Source organism: Pseudophryne corroboree, chromosome 3 (genome assembly GCF_028390025.1).
Source record: "Pseudophryne corroboree isolate aPseCor3 chromosome 3, aPseCor3.hap2, whole genome shotgun sequence".
NCBI classification, from domain to species: Eukaryota; Metazoa; Chordata; class Amphibia; order Anura; family Myobatrachidae; genus Pseudophryne; species Pseudophryne corroboree.
In genome coordinates this window covers 603,712,399-603,740,147 of record NC_086446.1, presented here as the reverse complement: position 1 = coordinate 603,740,147, position 27,749 = coordinate 603,712,399, and the positions used below count along the sequence as shown (strand labels likewise).

Here is a 27,749-nt window from a genome sequence, read left to right as displayed (position 1 = left end):
CGAGGCGACCGTTCAGTCCCGCAGCATGGCCGCCACCCCCTAACAGAGCCAGAAGAAAGAAGTGTGGTGAGTACAGCGTCGGTGTCCCGGTTAGCGGGTTGCCGGCGGGTATGGCGGCACAAGGGTGGGAGCGCAGCTGTGGAAGGCTGAGCTCCGGACAGCTCAGCAACACTTTGTGTAAGTGCTTTGAGGGGCGTCCTAAGCATGCACAATTCTCCCTAAACTGGTCACTCAGCTAACACGGGCTAAACCCGCTGTTAGCAACAAACACCTCAGGCCAATATAAACAATTAGTGCAGGAAGCCGTGCGCCATTGTTAGGGGCGGGGCTTCCTCTCAGAGCGGATCCAGCACTCACCAGTGCCATTTTCTCCCTACAGATACATAGGAAATAACGCTGACAGGGAGCGCTGCCCTCCACATAACTCCAGCAATACCTCTACGGTACCAGGGTGTTATAAACAGGGGGGGGGGGGGAGTGTGATACTAGTACTAATTACCCTATTAAGGGTAGTTAGTCTGCGGCAGGCTTTTATCATAATAATTGCCTACAGGGGCGCGGTGGGGCTGGCTCTTATACCCTGTGACTCTCTGAAGGTACTCTGGGGGAAACGGTGTCTGACATTTTCCTGTGTGTGTGTAGGTGTGTATATCCCACATTACCATGTCTAAGGACTCTGTGTCCTGTGCTGCAGAGTGTTTATTTTCTCCTGAGGAGTCTATTCCATGTACTCAGGACTGCAATATACTGTCTCAGCCTTCTGAATCCGAACCCCCATGGGATGATTCTTTAAGGGGAATGATATCCCAGATTTCAATTAGGATGTCACATACTGAGAAGGAGATGCAGTTTTTGAGAAAATCTGTAGAGAGTTTGAAGTTTTCAGCTCCCACTACTTCGTCTAAGAGCCCACCTACATACCCGCAAAAGCGTACGCTTGCCCAGATAATGCAAGCTGACACTGATACCGACTCTGATACAGGGGACGGTGATGGGGATATGCAGGGGGGCGATGCATCCCTTGCTAAAGCCATTAGGGATGTTTTGCATATTACGGAGAAGGTACCTAGGTTGAAAGGGGAATCTTATTTTACAGTAAATAAGAAATCCTCGCTCACCTTCTCGGCTTCAAAGGCGTTAAACTCCTTATTTGAGAAATCCTGGGAAAACCCAGAGAAAAAATTCCAAATCCTTAAAAGAATTCTCATTGCTTTCCCTTTCCCTGAAGAGGATAGGAAGAAGTGGGAAAACCCGCCTATAGTAGACGCTTCTGTATCTAGGTTGTCTAAAAAGGTGGTTTTACCTGTCCCTGGATCAACCACCTTAAAGGAGCTGGCTGACCGCAAAATTGAGACTACGCTCAAATCACTATACATGGCTACAGGTGTGGCCTTAAGGCCCACTATTGCTTGTGCGTGGATTTCTAAAGCCATAGTAAAATGGTCAGGCACTTTACTAGAGGACTTAGATACTATGGATAGGAGTGACATTGACTTGTTTTTACGTCAAATACAGGATTCTGCAGGTTTCATGGTGGAGGCCATGAAGGACCTTGGCCTGCTTAATGCGAGGGCTACTTCCATGGCAGTGTCGGCACGCAGAGGACTCTGGCTACGCCAATGGACTGCGGATGCAGAATCCAAGAAAAGTGTGGAGAACCTACCCTTCACAGGTCAGGCACTATTTGGGGACGCACTGGATGCGTGGATTTCCACGACGACTGCGGGTAAGTCGACATTTCTTCCCTCCGCAGCAGCACTGGCTAGGAAATCTTATCCTACGCCTTCACTGCAGTCCTTTCGGACCGCAAAATGTAAAAAATCCAAACCTCCCCCCACCTTCTTTAGAGGCGGTAGGGGAAAATCCAGAAAACCTGCATCACCAGGTTCCCAGGAACAGAAAACAGGTTCTGCTTCCTCAAAATCTTCTGCATGACGGTGGACCTCCCAGCCTGGAGATCGGACAGGTGGGAGCGAGACTAAAAGATTTCAGTCACGTCTGGGCTTCATCATGCCTGGATCCCTGGGTGACAGATTGTTACCCAGGGGTACAGACTGGAGTTTCAGAAACTCCCACCTCACAGATTCTTCAAATCAGGCTTACCAGTTTCGCCATTCAAAAATTGGTACGAACAAATGTCATCATTCCAGTTCCACCTCACCTAATAACCAAGGGTTATTACTCAAACCTGTTTGTGGTGCCGAAACCGGACGGTTCGGTAAGGCCTATTTTGAACCTGAAGTCATTGAACCCTTACTTTGAGGGTTTTTCAATTCAAGATGGAGTCTCTGAGAGCAGTGAAATTCCTAGTATCCCTGGATATCAAGTATGCGTACCTTCACATTCCGATCTGGCCGTCTCAGCAGGCCTGTCTACGGTTTGCACTAATTCGGCCTCTCCACAGCACTGAGGGTGTTCACCAAAGTCATGGTGGAGATAATTCTCCTCCTCCGCAAACAGGGAGTGAACATAATTCCATATCTGGACGATCTGCTGATAAAAGCATCTTCCAAGGAGAAGCTGTTGCACAGTATTGCACTCTCAACTCAACTACTCCGGGATCATGGGTGGATCCCGAACCTTCCAAAGTCACATTGGAACCGACAAGGAGACTGCCCTTCCTGGGGATGATACTAGACACGGAAGTGCAGAGGGTGTTTCTACCACTGGAGAAAGCATTGGTGATCCAATCAATGGTCCGGGATGTCTTGCGTCCAGCCCGGGTATCAGTTCATCAGTGCATTCACCTTCTGGGGAAGGATGGTAGCCTCCTACGAGTCTCTACAGTACGGGAGATTCCATGCAAGGTTCTTCCAGCTGGATCGCCTGGACAAGTGGTCGGGATCACATCTTCACATGCACCAGCGGATACGCCTGTCACCGAAAGCCATAAATTCACTCCTCTGGTGGCTGCAAACTTCTCACCTGATCGAGGGCCGCAGGTTCGGAAATTCAGAATTGGATTCTTCTAACCATGGATGCAAGCCTCAGGTTGGGGAGCAGTCACCCAGGGGGAAAACTTCCAAGGAAGGTGGTCAAGTCAGGAATCTGTCCTTCCAATAAACATTCTGGAACTAAGGGCCATATACAATGGCCTTCTCCAAGCGGCACATCTTCTGCAAGATCGAGCCATTCAAGTTCAGTCAACCAACGTCACAGCAGTGTCCTACATAAACAGGCAGGGCTGAACGAAGAGCAGGGCTGCAATGTCAGAGGTAACAAAAATCCTCCTGTGGGCAGAAAGACACGCGCTGGCGCTGTTGACGATCTTCATTCCAGGAGTGAACAACTGGGAAGCGGACTTCCTCAGCAGACACGATCTCCATCCAGGAGCATGGGCCCTCCACCCGGAGGTGTTTGCAGAGGTGACAAACCGATGGGGTGTACCTCAAATAGAAATGATGGCCTCTCACCTCAACAAGAAGCTTTGGAGGTACTGTTCCAGGTCACGAGACCCACAAGCAGTGACGGTGGATGCCCTGGTGACTCTGTGGGTGTTCCAGTCAGTGTATGTGTTCCCTCCACTTCCACTCATCCCAAGGGTTCTCAAACTAATAAAAAGATCAGGAATTCCAGCAATCCTTATTGCTCCAGACTGGCCAAGAAGGGCTTGGTACTCGGATCTTCTGGCATTACTGCTGGAGGATCCAAGGCCTCTTCCTCTTCGCGAGGACCTTCTACAACAGGGGCCGTTCGCCTATCAGGACTTACCGCGGCTACGTTTGACAGCATGGAGGTTGAACGCCAGATCTTAGCTCGGAAGGGCATTCCGACCAAGGTTATTCCTACTCTGATCCAAGCTAGGAAGGGGGTAACGTCTAAACATTACCATCGGATTTGGAAAAAGTATGTCTCTTGGTGTGAATCCAAGAAGTTTCCTACGGTGGAGTTTCAACTGGGACATTTTCTCCTCTTTCTGCAAGCTGGTGTGGATGTGGGCCTACGCTTGGGCTCAATCAAAGTCCAGATTTCGGCCTTGTCCATTTTCTTCCAGAAACAATTGGCTGCTATCTCTGAGGTTAAGACTTTCTTGAAAGGGGTTCTGCACATCCAACCACCCTTTGTGCCTCCTACGGCGCCTTGGGATCTTAATGTGGTGCTGCAGTTCCTGCAATCGGATTGGTTCGAACCTTTACCGGAGGTGGATGTAAAGTTTCTTACTTGGAACGCGGTCACACTGTTGGCATTGGCATCTGCAAGACGTGTGTCGGAATTGGGGGCATTGTCGCACAAGAGCCCCTACTTGATTTTCCATGAGGATAGAGCTGAGCTCAGAACGTGTCAGCAATTTCTTCCAAAGGTTGTGTCTGCTTTTCATATCAACCAACCTATTGTGGTGCCAGTGGCTACTGACACCTCAATTAGCTCAGAGTCCTTGGATGTTGTGCGGACTTTGAAGATATATGTGAAGAGAACTTCTCGTCACAGGAAATCGGACGCTGTATTTGTTCTTTTATGATCCCAACAAGATTGGATGTCCTGCTTCTAAGCAGACGATTTATTGCTGGATCAGGTTTACTATCCAGCATGCTTATTTGACGGCAGGATTGCCGATTGCACATTCTGTTCAGGTCCACTCTACTCGTAAGGTGGGTTTTTCCTGGGCGGCTGCTCTGGGTGTGTCGGCTTTACAGCTTTGCCGAGCAGCTACTTGGTAAGGGTCGACACGTTTGCTAAGTTCTACAAGTTCGATACTTTGGCCTCTGAGGACCTAACGTTTGGTCAATCTTTTCTGTAGGAACCTCAGCACTCTCCCTCCCGTACTGGGTGCTTTGGTACATCCCCATGGTACTAAATTGGACCCCAACATCCTCTAGGACGTAAGAAAAAATAGGATTTTAATTACCTACCGGTAAATCTTTATCTCATAGTCCGTAGAGGATGCTGGGCGCCCGCTCAGTGCTTCGTATTCCTGCATAGTTACTTGGTTCAGTACTGTTGGTTCAGCCGTTGCTGAATTGTTCCAAGTTGGTTATCTTGGCTTTCCTTTTTTGTTTTGTGTGAGCTGGTGTGAATCCCATCACTATCTCAATGTATGTCCGTTTCCTTCTTATTTATTTTTTTGAGTCAGTGCTGCCTTTTGAGTAAGTGCTACCATAGAAACAGCCAGCTGATTGGCTTAGAGTGGCTGAAGTGCAGAGAACCACAAGCATTCTGTCATTACTCTGGGAAACACTGTATATACCGTTAACCCCACCACCATGTGTGCAGGGAATAGTTCCAGGCTTCATCCCAGGCCTGGGGTATACTTGGGAGGGTGGACCCCTTTTTTGGTGAGGGGTCCCCACTTCCCAAGGAATACCCAGCCTGCGCTGACTAGTTAAGGGATAATGTTTTAGTTAGGGGATTCAGCGAAGCGTGTGACCCTCGCCTATGACTTTACACCCCCTGCTGGTTGATCCCGGTGCTGGTTAAAGGATTTGTATTGGTAACGTGGCACAGGAGCCATCACTTTAAAAATAGTGAAGTTACTCAAGTACTCTTCTCCCATAAGACTAAGCATTGGCATACATATGCAAGGATAGTGGCAGTGCAAATAGTGCGGGTTCTCAGGCACTCCTAGAGCTTGCTTCTATGTAACAGCATTCTACAGTGCAGGGATGGGAAAGGCTTTCCAGAGGGACATTTACAGGTATACATCAGTGTAAGGGATGCTTACGAAATGTGCTACATTATTTTTTCTTGGGATATGAATGAGGTTCATGGGGAAATATATGAGAAAAAAAACAAAAAAAAAAAACCTTAGAGGTGCAAACCTATTAGACAGGGATACTAATAAATAAATATACAAAAATTCTGAACTTTATGAAAAGAATTTATATTAAGTTTTGCATTGAACATATACTGCAATATATATTTTTGTTCTTTTGTTTGTAACAGGGGTGTGAATATCGATACAATACTTCCTAGGAGAATGAACAACCAAATCCAACCAACTATTGGACAGCGTATACGGCTTAGTCAGGGAGATATTGCACAGGCTAAAAAATTATATAAGTGTCCAGGTAATTACATTATTTATACAAGTGTTTATGTGTGTAAATTTAGTAAATTGTCCCTCAAAGCTTCTAACAAGTTAATCAATACTAAAATGTATAAAAAAAAAATCATATGTTTAGTTGCTACAGTATATATGTAAAGAATGGAGAAATACAGAGGTTTCAAAATGCTTCCATTACAATCCAGGTTTCAAGGATATCCATGCATGAGAACAGGTGACTTAATTAGCACCTCAGTCAATTAGATTTAACAATCTGGATTTAAGCACAGATAGCCATAAACCTGGACTGTAATTGGGGAAGTTTGGGAAACTCTGGATTAGTAAATTGTTATTTTACTGTATAACTGATCTAATATTTAATGAGATCCATAGTAATCATTTACATCACGAGATGTATTTATTTGTTATTGCATTTTTTACCTCTTAATACATTACTGCTATTTATATTGTAACTTCACACTCAAGTTTTTGTGATTTAAATATTTACTTTCAAGCAAATATAGATTACAAATGATTAAATGTGTTTCTCTTATGTCCTAGAGGATACTGGGGTTCCATTTAGTACCATGGGGTGTAGACGGGTCCACTAGAAGCCATGGGTACTTTAAGAATTTGATAGTGTGGGCTGGCTCCTCCCTCTATGCCCCGCCTACCATACTCAGTATAGAAAAAGTGCCCGGAGGAGCCAGTCACGCTCATGGAAGCATTTATTTTTCTGTTTGTTATTTTCAGGCAGGACTGGATGGCGCCAGCCTGCCTTCTTCGTGGGACTTAGGGGGGGGGGGGGGGGGGGGAACGGCCCAACCTTTTGAAGGGTTAATGGGTTCCCCGCTGACAGGACACTAGCTCTTGAGGAAACTATTCGCAAGACCCACCACAGCGAGCGTACATTCCCGCAGCACGTCGCCACCTCTAACTGAGCCAGAAGAAAGAAGAGTGGTGAGTAGTAAGCCGGCGTCCCGGTTAGCGGGTCGCCGGCCATTATGGCGGCATGAGGTTACGGAGATGCATGGCTTCTAACTGGGACAAATTGCGTCTCCAGACTCAGTACACAACTGCATCACAATACACCTTACATAGTACCCACACTGACAAACAAAGCCTGAAAACGGTTCTGTCTCCATTTTAAGCACAAATTACCTCAGCCTGTATAAAAAAAGCAGGAAGACCGCGTGCCATTGAAGGGGCGGGGCTTCACTATGAGAGGATCCAGCAGCTCCCAGCGCCATTTTCTCTCTGCAGTGGACACAGACGCTGACTGACAGGGATGTGCAGCTCCTCCGGTGTGACTCCAGATTACCTCAGCGGTACCAGGGGGTTATAGCAGGGGGAAAGCGATTATTAGTGTACTAAGTCCCCAATCTGGGTACTTAGTATATTACGCTGCTAAGCTTGGCCTTAGCAATAAGGGCGCGGTGTGCTGGCTCCAAATACCCCTGTGTCCTCTGAAAGGGCTCTTTGTGGGTTAATTGTGTTTTTAACTTTTCCTGTTTGTGTGTGCTGTCACATTTACAATATGTCAGGCAAAGAGTGTGTTTCATGTCCGGCAGAGTGTTCCTCTTCCCCCAGTGAGCTCACTACTATGTACTCAGTGTAGTGCATCTTCTCAGGCTAGCTGGGCTAAACCAGCATGGCTCGATTACATTACAGGAATGATTTCCAATATTTCTAATAAATTGTCCCACAATGAGAAAGAGATGCAATACTTAAGTCTGTGGATGAGTTATGAACAGAGACTCAGTCCCCAAACCAGCGTCTCAGTCCCCTACCATTTGTCCACAATAGCGAACTCTGGCCCATGTTCTGCAGTCTGATTCTGACGCTGAAGGGTCAGACATGGAGGAGGGGGGGGTATAGACTGGGGGAGAAAGGGGGTGGGGGGGGAAGCTGCTCTGTCACAGGGAATACCAGCTCTTATATAAACTATCAGAGAATTCCTGATAAGATGACAGAGGAGTGTGAGGAATCTTATTTTAATGTAAAATAGAAGTCCTCAGTCACTTTTCCTGTGTCAAAAGAATTGAATACCCTGTTTGATAAACCATGGGTTTATCCTTATAGGAATTTTCAATTGCCTAAAAGGTTACTCTCATCTTTTCCTTTTCCTCCTGAGGATAGGAAAAAAATGGGAACATCCACCAATAGTGAATGTATCAGTGTCCAGGCTGTCACGGAAAATAGTACTGCCAATCCCTGGTGCAGCCTCCCTGTTCGTAAAATTGAGACTACACGCAAATCCTTGTACACAGCTGCTGGAGTGGCCCAGAGACCCACTATTGCATGTGCGTGGATTACTTAAGCCATTGCAAAATGGTCAGGTAACCTATTTTAGGGGTTAGATTCCTTACCTAGGGGAGAGATTGTTTTACTCCTGCAATATATACAGGACTCTGCGAACTTCATGGTGGAATCCATAAAAGAGATAGGCTTGCATAATGCACGCACCACTGCTATCGCAGTGTCGGCACGCAGGGGCTTGTGGCTACACCAGTGGACTGCTGATGCGTACTCCAGAAAGGGCGTGGAAGGTCTACCATTCACAGGAGAGGCCTTATTTGGAGACAAACTAGACAAATGGATCTCCATAGCTATTGCGGGTAGGTCTACATATCTTCCTTCCGCAGCTCCCCCACCCAGGAAAGCTTACTTCAAATTTACAGTCATTTCGGACGGCCAAGTTTAAGGGCAAATCCAGAGGTGCTTCTACAGCCACCAGAGGCGCAAGAGGTAAACCACGCAAACCAGCAACTGTCGGTTCTCAGGAACAGAGCTCGGGCACTGCTTTCTCAAAGCCTTGAGCTTGACGGTGGGCCGCGATGCCTGGAAGACTGGCAGGTGGGAGAGCGGCTAAAATACTTCAGTCACATCTGGACAAGTTCGTGCCAGGATCCCTGGGTCATAGATCTATTTCCCAAGGCTACAGACTGGAGTTCCAAGAGCTTCCACCTCACAGATTCTTCAAATCAGGCTTACCAGTTTCACAAGTGGCAAGTATAACTTTACAGGACACCATTCAAAAACTGGTACTGACTCAGATCATTGTCCCAGTTTCACCTCATCAGCAAAACAAGGGGAACTATTCCACCTTGTTTGTAGTACCGAAACCGGACGGTTCAGCAAGACTGATTCTGAACCTCAAGTCGTTGAACCCGTACTTATGAGTGTTCAAATTCAAGATGGAGTCTCTGAGAGCAGTGATCTCAGATCTGGAGGAGGGGGAATTCCTAGTGTCTCTGGATATCAAGGATGCGTACCTTCACATTCCGATCTGGCCGCCTCATCAGGCTTATCTACAGTTTGCACTGCAGGACTGTCACTTCCAGTTCCAGGCCCTGCCATTTGGTCTCTCCACGGCACCGAGGGTGTTTACCAAGGTGATGGCAGAGATTATATTTATACGCCACAAACAGGGCGTAAACATAATTCCGTACCTGTACGATCTTCTGACCAGGATCACAGGTGGATTCTGAACCTTTCAAATCTCACCTAGAGCCTACACGGCGGCTTCCATTCCTGGGAATGATACTGGACACGGAGTCGCAGAAGGTGTTCCTTCCATTGAAAAAGGCATTGGTAATCCAGTCAGTGCGGAATGTACTGATGCCCACCCGGATATCGGTGCATCTATGCATACGCCTGCTGGGGAAAATGGTTGCCTCTTACGATGCGCTTCAATATGGTAGGTTTTACGCAAGACCATTCCAGCTCAATCTGTTGGACAAATGGTCCGGATCGCATCTTCACATGCACCAGAGGATCCATCTGTTGCCAAAAGCCAGGATCTCCCTTCTGTGGTGGCTACGGACTTCTCACCTCGTCGAGGGTCAGAGGTTCGGTATTCAGAATTGGATTCTGTTAATCACAGACGCAAGCCTCAGAGGTTGGGGAGCAGTCACCCAGGGGGTGCAGTTTCAAGGATGATGATCAAGTCAGCAATTTGTCCTTCTAGTCAACATTCTGGAACTCAGGGCCATATACAATGCCCTTCTGCAGGCCTCATATCTTCTTCAAGATCTAGCCATTCAAGTCCAGTCGGATAATGTGATGGCAGTAACGTACATAAACCGACAGGGCGGAACGAAAGGCAGATCAGCAATGTCAGAGGTGTCAAGAATTCTCCTCTGGGCAGAAAAATACATTGTGGCGTTGTCATCGGTCTTCATTCCGGGAGTAGACAACTGGGAAGCAGACTTCCTCAGCAGACACGACCTGCACCCGGGGGATTGGGGCCTTCACCCGGAAGTGTTCAGGCGCTTGACACGTCTATGGGGATATCCACAAATCGACATGATGACCTCTCGTCTCGACAAGAAGCTGAAGGCGGTAGACGCTCTGACGACTCCATGGTTCTGCTAGATGGTGTACATGTTTCCTCCACTTCCTCTGATCCCAAGAATTCTCAAAAGAATAAAAAGGGAAAAGGTTCAAGTAATACTCATTGCTTCGGACTGGCCAAGAAGGGCCTGGTATGCGGACCTTCTGGAGATGATTCTTGAAGATCCATGGCTTTTACCTCTTTGCGAGGCTCTTCTGCAACAGGGCCCGTTCGTCTAGCAAGACTTACCGCGGCTACGTTTGACGGCATGAAAGTTGAACGGCTGATTCTAGCCAGCAGAGGGATTCCTGATAAGGTTATTCCAACTATGATCCAAGCCAGGAAGGGGGTAACGTCTAAACATTACCACCGTATTTGGAAGAAATACGTCTCTTGGCGTGAGAGCAGAAAATATTCTGCGGTGGAATTTCATCTGGGACGTTTCCTGCTTTTTCTGCAGTCGGATGTGGATGTGGGCCTCCAGCTGGGCTCCATAAAAGTCAAGATTTCGGCCTTATCCATTTTCTTTCAGTAACAATTGGCTTCTCTCCCTGAGGTCTAGACGTTCTTGAAAGGTGTTCTGCACATCCAACCTCTCTTTGTGCCTCCCACGGCACCTTGGGATCTCAATTTGGTGCTGCAATTCCTCCAATCGGACTGGTTTGAACCATTACCGAAGGTAGACATAAAATATCTTGCGTGGAAGACTGTCACACTGTGGGTTTTGGCTTCAGCGAGGCGTGTGTCGGAGCTGGGGGCGTTGCCTCACAAGAGCCCCTATTCAATTTTCCATGAGAATGGAGCTGAACTCAGAACTCATCATCAATTTCTTCCTAAAGTGGTGTCCACGTTTCAAAACAACCAACCTATTGTGCTTCCGGTGGTTACCGACACCTCTGCTACTTCAAAGTCTTTGGAAGGGCTTTGAAGGTGTCTGTAAGAGAACAGCTTGTCACAGAAAATCGGACGCACTGTTTGTTCTTTATGATCCCAGTAAGATTGGGTGTCCTACTTCTAAACAGTCAAATGCACGCTGGATCAGGCTCGTTATCCAGCATGCTTTTTCCACCGCAGGCTTGCCGGTTCCAAGATCTGTACAGACCCACTCTACTAGGTCGGTGGGTTCTTCCTTGGGCGGCTGCCCGTGGAGTCTCTGCTTTACATTCTGCCGAGCAGCTACTTGGTTGGGTTCAAACATGTTTGCTAAGTTCTACAAGTTTGATACTTTGGTCTCTGAGGACCTTCAGTTTGGTGAATCAGTTCTGCAGTAACCTCAACACTCTCCCACCCGGTTTGGGAGCTTTGGTACTTCCCCATGGCACTAAATGGAACCGCAGTATCCTCTAGGACGTAAGAGAAAATAGGATTTTGGTTACCTACCGTTAAATCCTTTTCTCGTAGTCCGTAGAGGATACTGGGCACCTGCCCGGTGCTTCTTTCTTCCTGCACTGTTACTTGGTTAAGTATTGTTGGTTCAGCTGTTGCTGTTTTTGTTTTAAGTTGGGTTAGCATAGCTTTCCTCTTGTTGTGTGTGCTGGTTCGGAATCTCACCACTATCCTTTATTTCTCTAACGTCCTAGTGGATGCTGGGGACTCCGTAAGGACCATGGGGAATAGGCGGGCTCCGCAGGAGACTGGGCACTCTAAAAAAGATTTAGTACTCCTGGTGTGCACTGGCTCCTCCCTCTATGCCCCTCCTCCAGACCTCAGTTAGAATCTGTGCCCAGAAGGAGCTGGGTGCATTTTAGTGAGCTCTCCTGAGCTTGCTAATAAGAAAGTATTTTAGTTAGGTTTTTTATTTTCAGAGAGCTTCTGCCGGCAGCAGACTCTCTGCTACGTGGGACTGAGGGGAGAGAAGCAAACCTACTAACTGCGGCTAGGTTGGCTTCTTAGGCTACTGGACACCATTAGCTCCAGAGGGATCGAACACAGGAACCTAACCATGGTCGTCCGTTCCCGGAGCCGCGCCGCCGTCCCCCTCGCAGAGCCAGAAGACAGAAGCCGGTGGGTTGAAGCAAGAAGATGTCAAAATCGGCGGCAGAAGACTCCTGTCTTCATATGAGGTAGCGCACAGCACTGCAGCTGTGCGCCATTGCGCCCACACTAACCCACACACTCCGGTCACTGTAGGGTGCAGGGCGCAGGGGGGCGCCCTGGGCAGCAATGAGTACCTCCTGGCAAAAAAAAGCAGCATATATACAGCTGGGCACTGTAATATGCATGAGCCCCCGCCATTAATGTTACACAAAATCGCGGGACAGAAGCCCGCCGCTGAGGGGGCGGGGCCTTCTTCCTCAGCACTCACCAGCGCCATTTTCTCTCCACAGCTCCGCTGAGAGGAAGCTCCCCAGGCTCTCTCCTGCAGATTCACGGTAGAAGAGGGTAAAAAGAGAGGGGGGGCACATAAATTTAGCGCATTAATCATATATACAGCAGCTACTGGGTAAACACTAAGGTACTGTGTGATTCCTGGGTCATATAGCGCTGGGGTGTGTGCTGGCATACTCTCTCTCTGTCTCTCCAAAAGGCCTTGTGGGGGTCCTGTCCTCATATAGAGCATCCCCTGTGTGTGTGGTGTGTCGGTACGCTTGTGTCGACATGTTTGACGAGGAGGGCTATGTGGAGGCAGAGCAGGTGCAGATGAATGACGTGTCTCCGCCGACGGCGCCGACACCTGATTGGATGGATATGTGGAAGGTGTTAAATGATAATGTAAACTCCTTGCATAAAAGGTTGGATAAAGCTGAAACCTTGGGACAGTCGGGGTCTCAGCCCATGCCTTATCCTACAGCGCAGAGGCCGTCAGGGTCTCAGAAGCGCCCACTATCCAAAATTGTTGACACAGATTTCGACACGGATTCTGACTCCAGTGTCGATGACGATGATGCAAAATTGCAGCCTAAAATGGCTAAAGCCATCCGCTACATGATTATAGCAATGAAGGATGTATTGCACATATCAGAGGTAAACCCTGTCCCTGACAAGAGGGTTTATATGTATAGGGAGAAAAAGCAAGAGGTGACTTTTCCCCCTTCACATGAGTTAAATGAGTTATGTGAAAAAGCGTGGGATTCCCCCGATAGAAAAGTGCTGATTTCCAAAAGGTTACTTATGGCGTACCCTTTCCCGCCAACGGACAGGATGCGCTGGGAATCCTCCCCTAGGGTAGACAAAGCTCTGACACGCTTATCTAAGAAGGTGGCCCTGCCGTCACAGGATACGGCCTCCCTAAAGGATCCTGCGGATAGGAAGCAGGAAAGTATCCTGAAGTCTGTTTATACACATTCAGGTACTGTACTGAGGCCGGCAATTGCGTCGGCCTGGATGTGTAGTGCTGTAGCAGCATGGACAGATAATCTGTCTGAGTCACTGGATACCTTGGACAAGGATACTATTTTACTGACCCTGGGGCATATAAAAGACGCTGTCCTATATATGAGGGATGCCCAGAGAGACATTTGCCTACTGGGCTCTAGAATAAATGCAATGTCAATTTCTGCCAGAAGGGTCCTGTGGACTTGGCAATGGACAGGTGATGCCGACTCCAAAAAGCACAAATTTTTTGCCATATATTCCCTCACAGCCTAAGAAAGCACCGTATTACCAAATGCAGTCCTTTCGATCACAAAGAAGCAAGAAAGTCAGAGGTGCATCCTTTCTTGCCAGAGGCAGGGGTAGAGGAAAGAAGCTGCACCATACAGCTAGTTCCCAGGAACAGAAGTCCTCCTGGGCTTCGACTAAATCCACCGTATGACGCTGGGGCTCCACAGGTGGAGCCAGGGGCGGTGGGGGCGCGTCTCCGAAATTTCAGCCACCAGTGGGTTCGCTCACAGGTGGATCCCTGCGCTATACAGATTGTGTCTCAGGGATACAAGCTGGAATTCGAAGTGATGCCCCCTCACCGTTACCTCAAATCGGCCCTGCCAGCTTCCCCCATGGAAAGGGAAGTAGTGTTAGCGGCAATTCACAAGTTATATCTCCAGCAGGTGGTGGTAAAGGTTCCCCTCCTTCAACAGGGAAGGGGATACTATTCCACAATGTTTGTGGTACCGAAACCGGACGGTTCGGTCAGACCCATATTGAATTTAAAGTCCCTGAACGTTTATCTGAAAAGATTCAAGTTCAAAATGGAATCGCTCAGAGCGGTCATTGCAAGCCTGGAAGAGGGGGATTTTATGGTGTCTCTGGAGATCAAGGATGCTTACTTGCATGTCCCCATTTATCCACCTCATCAGGAGTACCTCAGATTTGTGGTACAGGACTGTCATTACCAATTCCAGACGTTGCCGTTTGGGCTCTCCACGGCACCGAGAATATTTACCAAGGTAATGGCGGAAATGATGGTGCTCCTGAGAAAGCAAGGAGTCACAATTATCCCATACTTGGACGATCTCCTCATAAAGGCGAGGTCCAGAGAGCAGTTGCTGATCAGCGTAGCACACTCTCAGGAAGTGTTGCAACAGCACGGCTGGATTCTGAATATCCCAAAGTCGCAGCTGATTCCTACGATGCGTCTGCCCTTTCTGGGCATGATTCTGGACACAGACCAGAAGAGGGTGTTTCTCCCGGCGGAGAAGGCTCAGGAGCTCGTGACTGTAGTCAGAGACCTCTTAAAACCGAAACAGGTGTCGGTGCATCACAGCACGCGAGTCCTGGGAAAGATGGTGGCGTCATGCGAAGCCATTCCCTTCGGCAGGTTCCATGCGAGGATCTTTCAGTGGGATCTGTTGGACAAGTGGTCCGGATCGCATCTTCAGATGCATCGGCTGATCACCCTGTCCCCCAGGGCCAGGGTGTCTCTTCTGTGGTGGCTGCAGAGTGCTCACCTTCTCGAGGGCCGCAGGTTAGGCATACAGGACTGGGTCCTGGTGACCACGGATGCGAGCCTCCGAGGATGGAGGGCAGTCACTCAGGGAAGAAACTTCCAAGGGTTGTGGTCAAGTCAGGAGGCTTGTCTGCACATAAATATCCTGGAACTAAGGGCCATATACAACGCTCTGAGTCAAGCGGAGCCTCTGCTTCGCAACCAACCGGTGCTGATTCAGTCAGACAACATCACCGCAGTGGCTCATGTAAACCGCCAGGGAGGCACGAGAAGCAGAGTGGCAATGGCGGAAGCCACCAGGATTCTTCGTTGGGCGGAGAATCACGTGCAAGCACTGTCAGCAGTGTTCATTCCGGGAGTGGACAACTGGGAAGCAGACTTCCTCAGCAGGCACGACCTCCACCTGGGAGAGTGGGGACTTCATCAAGAAGTCTTCGCGCAGATTGCAAGTCAGTGGGAACTGCCACAGGTGGACATGATGGCATCCCGCCTCAACAAAAAGCTACAAAGGTATTGTGCCAGGTCAAGAGACCCTCAGGCGATAGCTGTGGACGCACTAGTAACACCGTGGGTGTTCCAGTCGGTCTATGTGTTTCCTCCTCTACCTCTCATACCCAAGGTGCTGAAAATCGTAAGAAAAAGAGGAGTGAGAGCAATACTCATTGTTCCGGAACTGCAAGAAATGCTCACAGGGGACCCATGGCCTCTGCCTCTCAGACAGGACCTGTTGCAACAGGGGCCCTGTCTGTTCCAAGACTTACCGCGGCTGCGTTTGACGGCATGGCGGTTGAACGCCGGATCCTAGCAGAAAAAGACATTCCGGATGAAGTTATTCCTACGCTAATAAAGGCTAGGAAGGACGTGACAGCAAAACACTATCACCGTATATAGCGAAAATATGTTGCCTGGTGTGAGGCCAGGAAGGCCCCTACAGAGGAATTCCAGCTGGGCCGGTTCCTGCACTTCCTATTGTCTGCGGTGACTATGGGCTTGAAGTTGGGGTCCAAAAAGGTCCAGATTTCGGCCCTATCCATTTTCTTTCAAATAGAACTGGCTTCTCTTCCTGAGGTTCAGACGTTTGTTAAGGGAGTGCTGCATATTCAGCCCCCTTTTGTGCCACCAGTGGCACCTTGGGATCTCAACGTGGTGTTGGGTTTCCTGAAATCCCACTGGTTTGAGCCACTTAAGACCGTGGAGCTAAAGTATCTCACGTGGAAGGTGGTCATGCTATTGGCCTTAGCTTCGGCTAGGCGTGTGTCAAAATTGGCGGCTTTGTCATGTAAAAGCCCCTATCTGGTTTTCCATGCGGATAGGGCAGAATTGCGGACTCGTCCACAATTTCTGCCGAAGGTGGTGTCGTCTTTTCATTTGAACCAACCTATTGTGGTGCCTACGGCTACTCGTGACTTGGAGGATTCCAAGTTGCTTGATGTAGTCAGGGCTTTGAAGATTTATGTGGCCAGAACGGCTGGAGTCGGGAAAACTGACTCGCTGTTTATCCTGTATTCATCCAACAAGCTGGCTGCTCCTGCTTCAAAGCAAACTATTGCTCGCTGGATCTGTAACACGATTCAGCAGGCTCATTCTGCGGCTGGATTGCCGCATCCAAAATCGATAAAAGCCCATTCCACAAGGAAGGTGGGCTCTTCTTGGGCGGCTGCCCGAGGGGTTTTGGCATTACAGCTTTGCCGAGCAGCTACTTGGCCGGGTTCAAACACTTTTGCAAAATTCTACAAGTTTGATACCCTGGCTGAGGAGGACCTTGTGTTTGCCCATTCGGTGCTGCAGAGTCATCCGCACTCTCCCGCCCGTTTGGGAGCTTTGGTATAATCCCCATGGTCCTTACGGAGTCCCCAGCATCCACTAGGACGTTAGAGAAAATAAGATTTTACTCACCGGTAAATCTATTTCTCGTAGTCCGTAGTGGATGCTGGGCGCCCCCGTCCCAAGTGCGGACTTTCTGCAATACGTGTATATAGTTATTGCTTAATAAAGGGTTATGTTATGTTGGCATCCGTGGTTGATGCTTTGTTGTTGTTCATACTGTTAACTGGGTATGTTTTCACAAGTTATACGGTGTGATTGGTGTGGCTGGTATGAGTCTTACCCTGGATTCCAAAATCCTTTCCTTGTAATGTCAGCTCTTCCGGGCACAGTTTCCTTAACTGAGGTCTGGAGGAGGGGCATAGAGGGAGGAGCCAGTGCACACCAGTAGTACTAAATCTTTCTTAGAGTGCCCAGTCTCCTGCGGAGCCCGTCTATTCCCCATGGTCCTTACGGAGTCCCCAGCATCCACTACGGACTACGAGAAATAGATTTACCGGTGAGTAAAATCTTATTATCCTTCTTTCAAAGTATGTCCCCGTCTCCTCGGGCACAGTTTCCTAGACTGAGTCTGGTAGGAGGGGCATGGAGGGAGGAGCCAGCGCACACTATAAAATTCTTAAAGTGCCCATGGCTCCTAGTGGACCCGTCTATACCCCATGGTACTAGATGGAACCCCAGTATCTCTACGGACTACGAGAAAAGGATTTACCGGTAGATAATTAAAATCCGATTTTCTTTTTCTTTTTTTTTTACCCACAACGGTGACAGGAGTGAAATTTTATAATAGCGTGTAATTGATTACATTATTATTTTAACACTGTAGAGAGTCAGTCCAACGTCACATACAGTACTGTATAATAATAGGATTTGATTGTCAAAAACCCCCATAAGTGTCCAGTAGACAACTACTCTAGGTGTGCTGATGGTTTGTGTCCTTGGGGACCCATTAACAAATATTGGCTGTTATTATAATTTAAAGGCCTAATTTTCACAAGTATTTTTAATCTTATAACTGTAGTTCCCAAATGCGGTACTCAAGGTACCCCAACAGTCCAGGTTTTAAGGATATCCATGATTTAGCACTGGTGAATGAATTAGTACATGGACAATTAGGATGCCTTGAGGACTGCATTTGGAATCACTGTGTTATAGGTTTTAAGACTGCTTTATATTTATTGTATTTTGGGGGAAAAGGTAATATTCCTCTTACAGTATATTGTAGATGGTAAGTAGTAGAATAAGTGTCCTATAGAAGTGCTGGTTCACTACAAGCCACAACTACACACCCCTCTAATGAAGCTTGAAACGTAAACCCCTTTTCCACCAAAATGCTGGGTCTGACCCGGGTTTTGGAGCACTGCTCCAACCTGTGTCACAGGCGGATCAGAACCCGTTCACACCTCAGGCTGGACCTGGCATATTGGTGGGTAGACCTTTCCAGACTCTTGCCAGTGCTTGGAGATGACATAATCTCATAACCAGTGATCCGGTTCTCTCTATACCTTTAGCACTGTTTACACAGCAGGCTACTCTGGTCCGACCCTGGTAGCTTGTTAGCTACCCCGGTCAGAGGGGGCCCTTTACTATCATAGTAATATTGAGCTGCAAAAATAAATAAATCACATTAGATTGTATTGGAAATTGTACACTTTTCACTGTGTAAAATGGCTGGCGCAGAAGTGTAACAACTTGGACACACTGTACTGTTGTATAACAGAATTTAAACCACGTGTAATAATTAGGTGACTCTGAGAAGCTCAATAGCCAGAGATCTTAATTATTTGAATCCAAGGAAAAGAGGATGTCTACCAAACCTAGTGTCAGTTGACATTTGAGGTTTTTATTTTTGATTCCTCTGATTAATAATAGTATATTATTTTTATGCTTTTGGTTTGGGCTGTTGTAATTGTATTACAGGTTGAGTCTCCCTTATCCAAAATGCTTGGGACCAGAGGTATTTTGGATATGGGATTTTTCCGTATTTTGGAATAATTGCATACCACAATGAGATATCATGGCGATGGGACCTAAATCTAAGCACAGAATTCATTTATGTTACATATACACCTTATACACACAGCCTAAAGGTAATTTTAGCCAATATTTTTTATAACTTTGTGCATTAAACAAACTGTGTCTACATTCACACAATTCATTTATGTTTCATATACACCTTATACACACAGCCTGAAGGTCATTTAATACAATATTTTTAATCACTTTGTGTATTAAACAAAGTTTGTGTACATTGAGCCACCAAAAAACAAAGGTTTCACTATCTCACTCTCGCTCAAAAAAGTCTGTATTTCGGAATATTCCGTATTTCGGAATATTTGGATATGGGATACTCAACCTGTAGTATAAAAATATGTATTGCTGCTTTTGCTGGAATAGAACATAAATCTTGTTAAGAGGACTTTGGCATATCCCATCAGTGGCGTCATGAGGGGGGTGCGGGGGTTGCGGCCCGCACCCAGGTGTCACCCTTCAATGGGGTGACACCAAAAAGAGCTGTACACCCACACTCACTTCCGCCAATAATTCAGACACCTGCCTGGACTGACCATTTTCACGGCCGCGGCGCTGCCGGATCTGTACTGCCGCAATCTATAGATGCCGGGTGCAAGACGTCACTCCCGTGACGTCATCACGCACGCCGGCACCGCAGGGCAGGCCATTCTGTGAGGGAGAATGGGAGTCGAGTGCATGATGCCCACGTGGGGTGCGCCCGGCTCCCGTCTTTGCAGCTAGCGGAGTACCCAGCTCTCCTCCCTGCCTGCCACCGCCGGGCGCGCACAGGAGATACGCCTGGATCTCATTCCTGCCGCTGAAGGAGCACCGCCGGGCGCTTGGTTCCTGTACCTGCCGCCGCTGGAGCTGGTAGGCTTTAAAATTAAATGACAGTCTCCAGTATATTCCTCTCCAACCCAGCGTCCCAATCCCCAGTCTGTCCCTCTCCCACTCTGCATCCTCTCCCACCCAGTGTCCCAGTCCCCAGTATGTCCCCCTCCCACTCTGCATCCTCTCCCATCCAGTGTCCCAGTCCCCAGTATGTCCCCCCCCCCACTCTGCATCCTCTCCCACCCAGTGTCCCAATCCCTAGTCTGTCCCCTCCCACTCTGCATCCTCTCCCACCCAGTGTCCCAATTCCTAGTCTGTCCCTCTCCCACTCTGTGTCCTCTCCCATCCAGTGTCCCAATCCCTAGTCTGTCCCTCTCCCACTCTGCATCCTCTCCCACCCAGTGTCCCAATCCCTAGTCTGTCCCTCTTCCACCCTGCGTCCTCTCCCACCCAGCGTCCCAATCCCCAGTATGTCCCTCTCCCACCCAGTGCCCCAGTCTGTCCCTCTCCCACCCAGTGCCCCAATCCCTAGTATGTCTCCCTCCCACTCTGCAACCTCTCCCAGCCAGTGTCCCAATCCCCAGTATGTCCTCCTCCCACTCTACGTCCTCTCCCACCCAGCATCTCCCCCTTCCTCTGTCCTTCTATCCATTGTCTTTCTCCCACCCTGCATCCCCCTCTCACCTAATGCCCCTGTCCTCCTCAGTCCCTTCCTCCACCATGTGTCCTCCCTCTCACCCAGTGCCTCTTAAGGACACCCGCCTTCTGATTGGCCACACCCCTTTTTCGGCATCTGCCACAGTACACCCTCGAGTGGACACTACCCCTTTCAATTTTTCATACCCCCACTTCAAAATTCCCTCTTCGATCACTGTGTGTGTGTGTGTGTGTGTGTGTATGTGTGTGTATGTATGTATGTATGTATGTGTATATATATATTATACACACACACACACACACACACTGATAAGAAACCGTGTGGTGTGCTACGGGAGGAGGTCCATGGGGGGGTGACACCATGAGTTACCACACCGGGTGACACCAACCCTAGTGACGCCACTGTATCCCATCACCCAACTACAGTATACAATTGGGAGGAATGGTTCTATTTTAATCAAGTTCTGTTTTTGTTTTTGTTTTTTGTTTATTTTTTAAGCATGCGGTGAAACTTTGCTGGAGTCAAGTGGTAATTTTTCTGCCCCTGGTTATCCAAGTGGTTACCCTTCTTATACGCATTGCATATGGAGAATATCTGTTACACCAGGAGAGAAGGTATTTAAAAAAAAAAAAAAAAAAGGTCAGTTTTCAGTTTAGGTTAACTCAATTATCATGAAAGCATTTATCATGGACACTATAAAATATCTAAAACATTTTGGTGCCTTCCTAAGATAATGATCACTGATGCTACTTTGTAATTCTCTGCTGATTGCTGGTGTAGTTTACTAATCCTAGTTTGAGCAACAACGGTGCTAAAGAAAAAGTCTTGCAATGTCCTTTATTTCTAAAATTGTAAAATACATGGTCCAGCTGCAGGAGTATGAGTATTTATAGACCCTGGGCCCATAAGTGTCCTCTCAGTAAATGAATCCTGATGAAGCATTGTTGGTGTCTCCATGGTGGGTGCTGCAATGTACATCGACAGCCTCTTCAAGTCAGACACAAAAGCAGGGAGAAAATATACATAGGAATACAATAATAGGGCAATTCCACCAGTAATGGAGTCACCTTTTTACATTTATTATCTCTATTTTTTACACAACTGTCACCATAATGTGAACAAGTCATCATAACTCAAAAGCCCGCAATAAACGCCATAGAAAATACTATCAAAAAAGCATTCATTCTATCTTAGATTAGCCTACTTTCAGAGTCCGTAACAGAATCATCATTCATTTTGTGTACACAAAATGGATAAATTCAACTTCCAGAATTAACTCTAGATTTTCATAATTTTATTGCAAGATGGAGACATCCTGGGGATACACCTATATAAATCTGGTAAAAGTATGACTATTTTTGTAACATGGGAACATTGTTTAATAAGTAACTGGTAATGAACATGTAAACTATTATGTATTTATTTATTTATTAATTAACAATTTCTTGTATAGCGCAGCATATTCCGTTGCGCTTTACAATTAGAACAACAGTAATAGAACAAAACTGGGTAAAAACAGACAGACATAGAGGTAGGAAGGCCCTGCTCGCAAGCTTACAATCTATAGGGAAAATACAAAACTGAATTTCCAGGTAATATCTAAAAATCTGAATAGATAATAAAACTTTATTTTATCCTTTTTCAGTAACGGAATCAACTTTACTGTTGTACGTTTTCATTTAACAATATCATGGAGAGATAATTATTTATGACTGTTAAACTGCCTGGTTTCCATTCATTTTGATATGCAGATATTATGTGATCATTTAATCAAACACATTTTCATTGCTTTATATGCAAATGAAGGGAAGGAAGCCTGCCAATAATATTGTTTTTATTCAGTGGACAATGATAGTTTAAAAATCCCTAATAGGAATTACTAGATCACAAATCTAAATAATTTTGTTCTATTAGCAAAACAGAACATTTCAACTGATCAGTAAAACCAGCATCATGTACCTGGGTTGACATTTACATTTAAGGCTGTATGTTCATATTTTGATGGAGTTGCATATTAGTGAAACCATTAGAGTGTAGTTGTACAGTCATATAGTCAGCTACACTAACCACAGATATTATATGTCAGTGGTAAAATATATGTGTAATAGAGCGATCTCCTGTAAGGAGATGGTATGGTCTTAATCCGAGCAGATTGGATAAAACAATGTTGGATTAATTATGTTATTGTAATATTTTAATATTCTATGATCAGCTTTATCATTTACAATTCTTATATCATGCGAATATATTTGTATATATAATAAAATTGTTTTCTTTATTTCTTAAATGTCTGAAGTAATTTGATCTCCGTTATCCTTTAGATAGTTTTAAATTTCACAGAAATGGACCTCTTTAAAAGCCGACTATGCTGGTATGATTATATTGAAGTTCGAGATGGTTATTGGAGAAAGGCACCCTTATTAGGTAAACTGCTGTTTAAAATGTGAAAGTAGAAAATACAGGCCATCTAGCTGATATGCGTATAAATGGGTATGGTATGCTTGACCGGCGGTCCGCATACCGACGCCGGGATCCCTTGCGGGCTCGATGGAGACCTGAGTTCGCCATGGGTTCTATTCCCACTCTATGGGCGTCATGGACACCCACGAGTGGGAATAGTCCATGGTGGTCGGCATGCCGACCGTCGGGATTGTGAGAGAGCGGGATGTAGGGGGAGGTTATGTGACCATCGGTCTCTTGACCACCAGTCACATGAATACATCCCGCGTATAAATATACAGTATGTAGGAAACAAGTAAATATTGGAGAGAATTCAGTATGCTATACTGATGGACGGGATGCCGGCGGTCAGAATTCCAACAGCAACATCCCATTCATCAGAATCCCGACAGCTCCCCAGAAAGTACCCTAAGCCTTCACTGCCCCCTACCCTAACCCTCCCCTGTGGGTGCCTAACCCTCCCCATTGGTGCCTAACCCTAACCCGCCCTCCCTGGTTCCTAACCATAACCTTCCCGTGGTGGAAATAAACTACCCCTGGCGGAAGGGGGCTTCACGCCCAGTGTCTAGCACAATATGGTGAAAAGATGCTAGGTATATGAGGCACATCTTTTTTTTATGTGCACCCAAGTACTCCTCACACCCACACAGCCAGCTCCTACTGTTCAAGGCACATTCAGAAGTTGTAGGATAGCATGCTGAAACATAGCAGCCGGGTTAGAATTGGAAGGATATCTAGTGTTATACAGACACTGGGAGTTTGAGTAGACGTTGGCTTTTTATCTCTTCACTAGTTCATTTTTTTATTAGCAATGTTCTAAACCTTCAAGGCTGTGTTACCTATTATTTTATTCATGAGATTGCTTTTTCTAGATTTGCCTCCTAGTTACTTTGTAGTGGAGGAAACTTTTTTTAATTGAAAAGTAATTATTTTTATTTAATTTTTTATTAAATTATTTTGCTTTCTCTGACGTCCTAGTGGATGCTGGGAACTCTGTAAGGACCAAGGGGGAATAGCGGCTCCGCAGGAGACTGGGCACAAAAGTAAAGCTTTAGGACTACCTGGTGTGCACTGGCTCCTCCCCCTATGACCCTCCTCCAAGCCCCAGTTAGATTTTTGTGCCCGGCCGAGAAGGGTGCACACTAGGGGCTCTCCTGAGCTTCTTAGTGAAAGTTTAGTTTTAGTTTTTTTTATTTTCAGTGAGACCTGCTGGCAACAGGCTCACTGCATCGAGGGACTAAGGGGAGAAGAAGCGAACCTGCCTGCTTGCAGCCAGCTTGGGCTTCTTAGGCTACTGGACACCATTAGCTCCAGAGGGACCGAACACAGGCCCAGCCTCGGAGTCCGGTCCCAGAGCCGCGCCGCCGGCCCCCTTACAGAGCCAGAAGCAAGAAGAGGTCCGGAAAAATCGGCGGCAGAAGACATCAGTCTTCAACAAGGTAGCGCACAGCACTGCAGCTGTGCGCCATTGTTACTCAGGCACACTTCACACTTCGGTCACTAAGGGTGCAGGGCGCTAGGGGGGGGCGCCCTGAGCAGCAATGTAAACACCTTGGCTGGCGAAAATACACCACATATAACCCCCAGGGCTATATGGATGTATTTTAACCCCTGCCAGAACTCACCAAAAAGCGGGAGAAAAGGCCGCCGAGAAGGGGGCGGAGCCTATCTCCTCAGCACACGGGCGCCATTTTCCATCACAGCTCCGCTGGAAGGACGTCTCCCTGACTCTCCCCTGCAGTCCTGCACTACAGAAAAGGGTAAAAAAGAGAGGGGGGCACTAATTAGGCGCAGTTCTAATAATAACAGCAGCTATAAAGGGAAAAGCACGTTTTATAGTGGTATTCCTGTATATATATAGCGCTCTGGTGTGTGCTGGCATACTCTCCCTCTGTCTCCCCAAAGGGCTAGTGGGGTCCTGTCCTCTATCAGAGCATTCCCTGTGTGTGTGCGGTGTGTCGGTACGATTGTGTCGACATGTTTGAGGAGGAAAATGAGATGGAGGCGGAGCAATTGCCTATTATAGAGTTGTCACCCCCTAGGGAGTCGACACCTGAGTGGCTGAGCTTATGGAAGGAATTGCGTGACAGTGTCAGTTCTTTACGAAAGACAGTTGACGACATGAGACAGCCGGCTACTCAGCTTGTGCCTGTCCAGGGGTCTCAAACGCCATCAGGGGCTTTAAAACGCCCGTTACCTCAAATGGCAGACACAGACACGGATACTGACTCCAGTGTCGATGATGAGGAGACAAACGTGACTTCCAGTAGGGCCACACGTTACATGATTGAAGCAATGAAAAATGTATTGCATATCTCTGATAATACAAGTACCACTAAAAAGGGTATTATGTTTGGTGAGAAAAAACTGCCTGTAGTTTTTCCTGTATCCGAGGAATTAAATGAAGTGTGTGATGAGGCGTGGGTTTCCCCCGATAAAAAACTGATAATTCCTAAAAGGTTATTGGCATCATACCCTTTCCCGCCAGAGGATAGGGCACGTTGGGAAACACCCCCTAGGGGGATAAAGCGCTCACACGCTTGTCTAAACAGGTAGCACTACCCTCTCCTGATACGGCCGCCCTAAAGGAACCTGCCGATAGAAAGCAGGAGAATATCCTAAAATGTATATACACTCACACGGGTGTTATACTGCGACCAGCAATCGCCTCAGCCTGGATGTGCAGTGCGGGCGTGGCGTGGTCGGATTCCCTGACTGAAAATATTGATACCCTAGATAGGGACAGTATATTACTGACTATAGACATCAAGAGTTAGCACGCTGTCCATTTCTGCAAGAAGAGGTTTATGGACGCGGCAGTGGTCAGGTGATGCGGATTCTAAAAGGCACATGGAAGTATTGCCTTATAAGGGGGAGGAGTTATTTGGGGTAGGTCTATCAGACCTGGTAGCCACGGCAACTGCTGGAAAATCCACATTTTTACCCCAGGTAGCTTCTCAACCTAAGAAGACGCCGTATTATCAGGCGCAGTCCTTTCGGCCCCATAAGGGCAAGCGGGCAAAAGGCGCCTCATTTCTGCCCCGTGGCAGAGGGAGAGGAAAAAGGCTGCAGCAAACAGCCAGTTTCCAGGAACAAAAGCCCTCTCCCGCCTCCGCAAAGTCCTCAGCATGACGCTGGGGCTTTACAAGCGGACTCAGGCACGGTGGGGGCCCGTCTCAAGAAATTCGAGACGTCTCCCCCTCGCCGTTTCCTAAAGTCTGCTTTATCAGCGGATAACCCTGTCACCAAAGACAAGGGTGTCTCTCCTGTGGTGGTTGCAGAGTGCTCATCTTCTAGAGGGCCGCAGATTCGGCATTCAGGACTGGGTCCTGGTGACCACGGATGCCAGCCTGCGAGGCTGGGGAGCAGTCACACAGGGAAGAAATTTCCAGGGCTTGTGGTCAAGCCTGGAGACATCACTTCACATAAATATTTTGGAGCTAAGGGCCATTTACAATGCCCTAAGCCAAGCAAGACCTCTGCTTCAAGGTCAGCCGGTGCTGATCCAGTTGGACAACATCACGGCAGTCGCCCACGTAAACAGACAGGGCGGCACAAGAAGCAGGAGGGCAATGGCAGAAGCTGCAAGGATTTTTCGCTGGGCGGAAAATCATGTGATAGCATTGTCAGCAGTGTTCATTCCGGGAGTGGACAACTGGGAAGCAGACTTCCTCAGCAGGCACGACCTCCACCCGGGAGAGTGGGGACTTCACCCAGAAGTCTTCCACATGTTTGTAAACCATTGGGAAAAACCAAAGGTGGACATGATGGCGTCCCGCCTAAACAAAAAATTGGACAGGTATTGCGCCAGGTCAAGGGACCCTCAGGCAATAGCTGTGGACGCTCTGGTAACACCGTGGGTGTACCAGTCAGTGTATGTGTTCCCTCCTCTTCCTCTCATACCAAAAGTACTGAGAATTATAAGACGGAGGGGAGTAAGAACTATACTCGTGGCTCCGGATTGGCCAAGAAGGACTTGGTACCCGGAACTTCAAGAGATGCTCACGGAGGACCCGTGGCCTCTACCTCTAAGAAGGGACCTGCTCCAGCAAGGACCCTGTCTATTCCAAGACTTACCGCGGCTGCGTTTGACGGCAGGGCGGTTGAACGCCGGATCCTGAAGGAAAAAGGCATTCCGGATGAAGTCATCCCTACCCTGATCAAGCCAGGAAGGATGTAACCGCAAAGCATTATCACCGCATTTGGCGAAAATATGTTGCGTGGTGCGAGGCCAGTAAGGCCCCGATTGGAGGAATTTCAACTAGGTCGATTCCTGCATTTCCTGTAAACAGGAGTGTCTATGGGCCTAAAATTGGGGTCCATTAAGGTTCAAATTTCGGCCCTGTCAATTTTCTTCCAGAAAGAACTAGCTTCAGTTCCTGAAGGTCAGACGTTTGTAAAAGGGGTACTGCATATACAGCCTCCTTTTGTGCCTCCAGTGGCACCTTGGGATCTCAATGTAGTTTTGGGGTTCCTAAAGTCACATTGGTTTGAACCACTTGAATCTGTGGAGTTAAAATATCTCACATGGAAAGTGGTCGTGTTGTTGGCCCTGGCCTCGGCCAGGCGCGTGTCAGAATTGGCGGGCTTTATCCTGTAAAAGCCCTTATCTGATCTTCCATTCAGACGGGGCGGAATTGAGGACTCGTCCTCATTTTCTCCCTAAGGTGGTTTCAGTGTTTCATCTGAACCAACCTATTGTGGTACCTGCGGCTACTAGTGACTTGGAGGACTCCAAGTTGTTGGACGTAGTCAGGGCCTTGAAAATATATGTTTCCAGTACGGCTGGAGTCAGGAAATCTGACTCGCTGTTTATCCTGTA

At 47.5% G+C, this 27,749-nt stretch overlaps 1 protein-coding gene across 3 annotated transcripts in view; it reads left to right on the top strand.

The window, feature by feature from the left end:
• The window catches only part of LOC135056407 (tolloid-like protein 2), a 362,236-nt gene that overhangs the window by 283,774 nt on the left and 50,713 nt on the right, over window positions 1–27,749 (top strand). For all 3 annotated transcript variants that reach the window (XM_063961508.1, XM_063961507.1, XM_063961509.1), the window contains 3 exons: window positions 5,881–6,005; window positions 20,966–21,081; window positions 22,789–22,891. In XM_063961508.1, coding sequence (XP_063817578.1) covers window positions 5,881–6,005; window positions 20,966–21,081; window positions 22,789–22,891 — 344 coding nt within the window. The remainder of the gene's footprint in view (window positions 1–5,880; window positions 6,006–20,965; window positions 21,082–22,788; window positions 22,892–27,749) is intronic.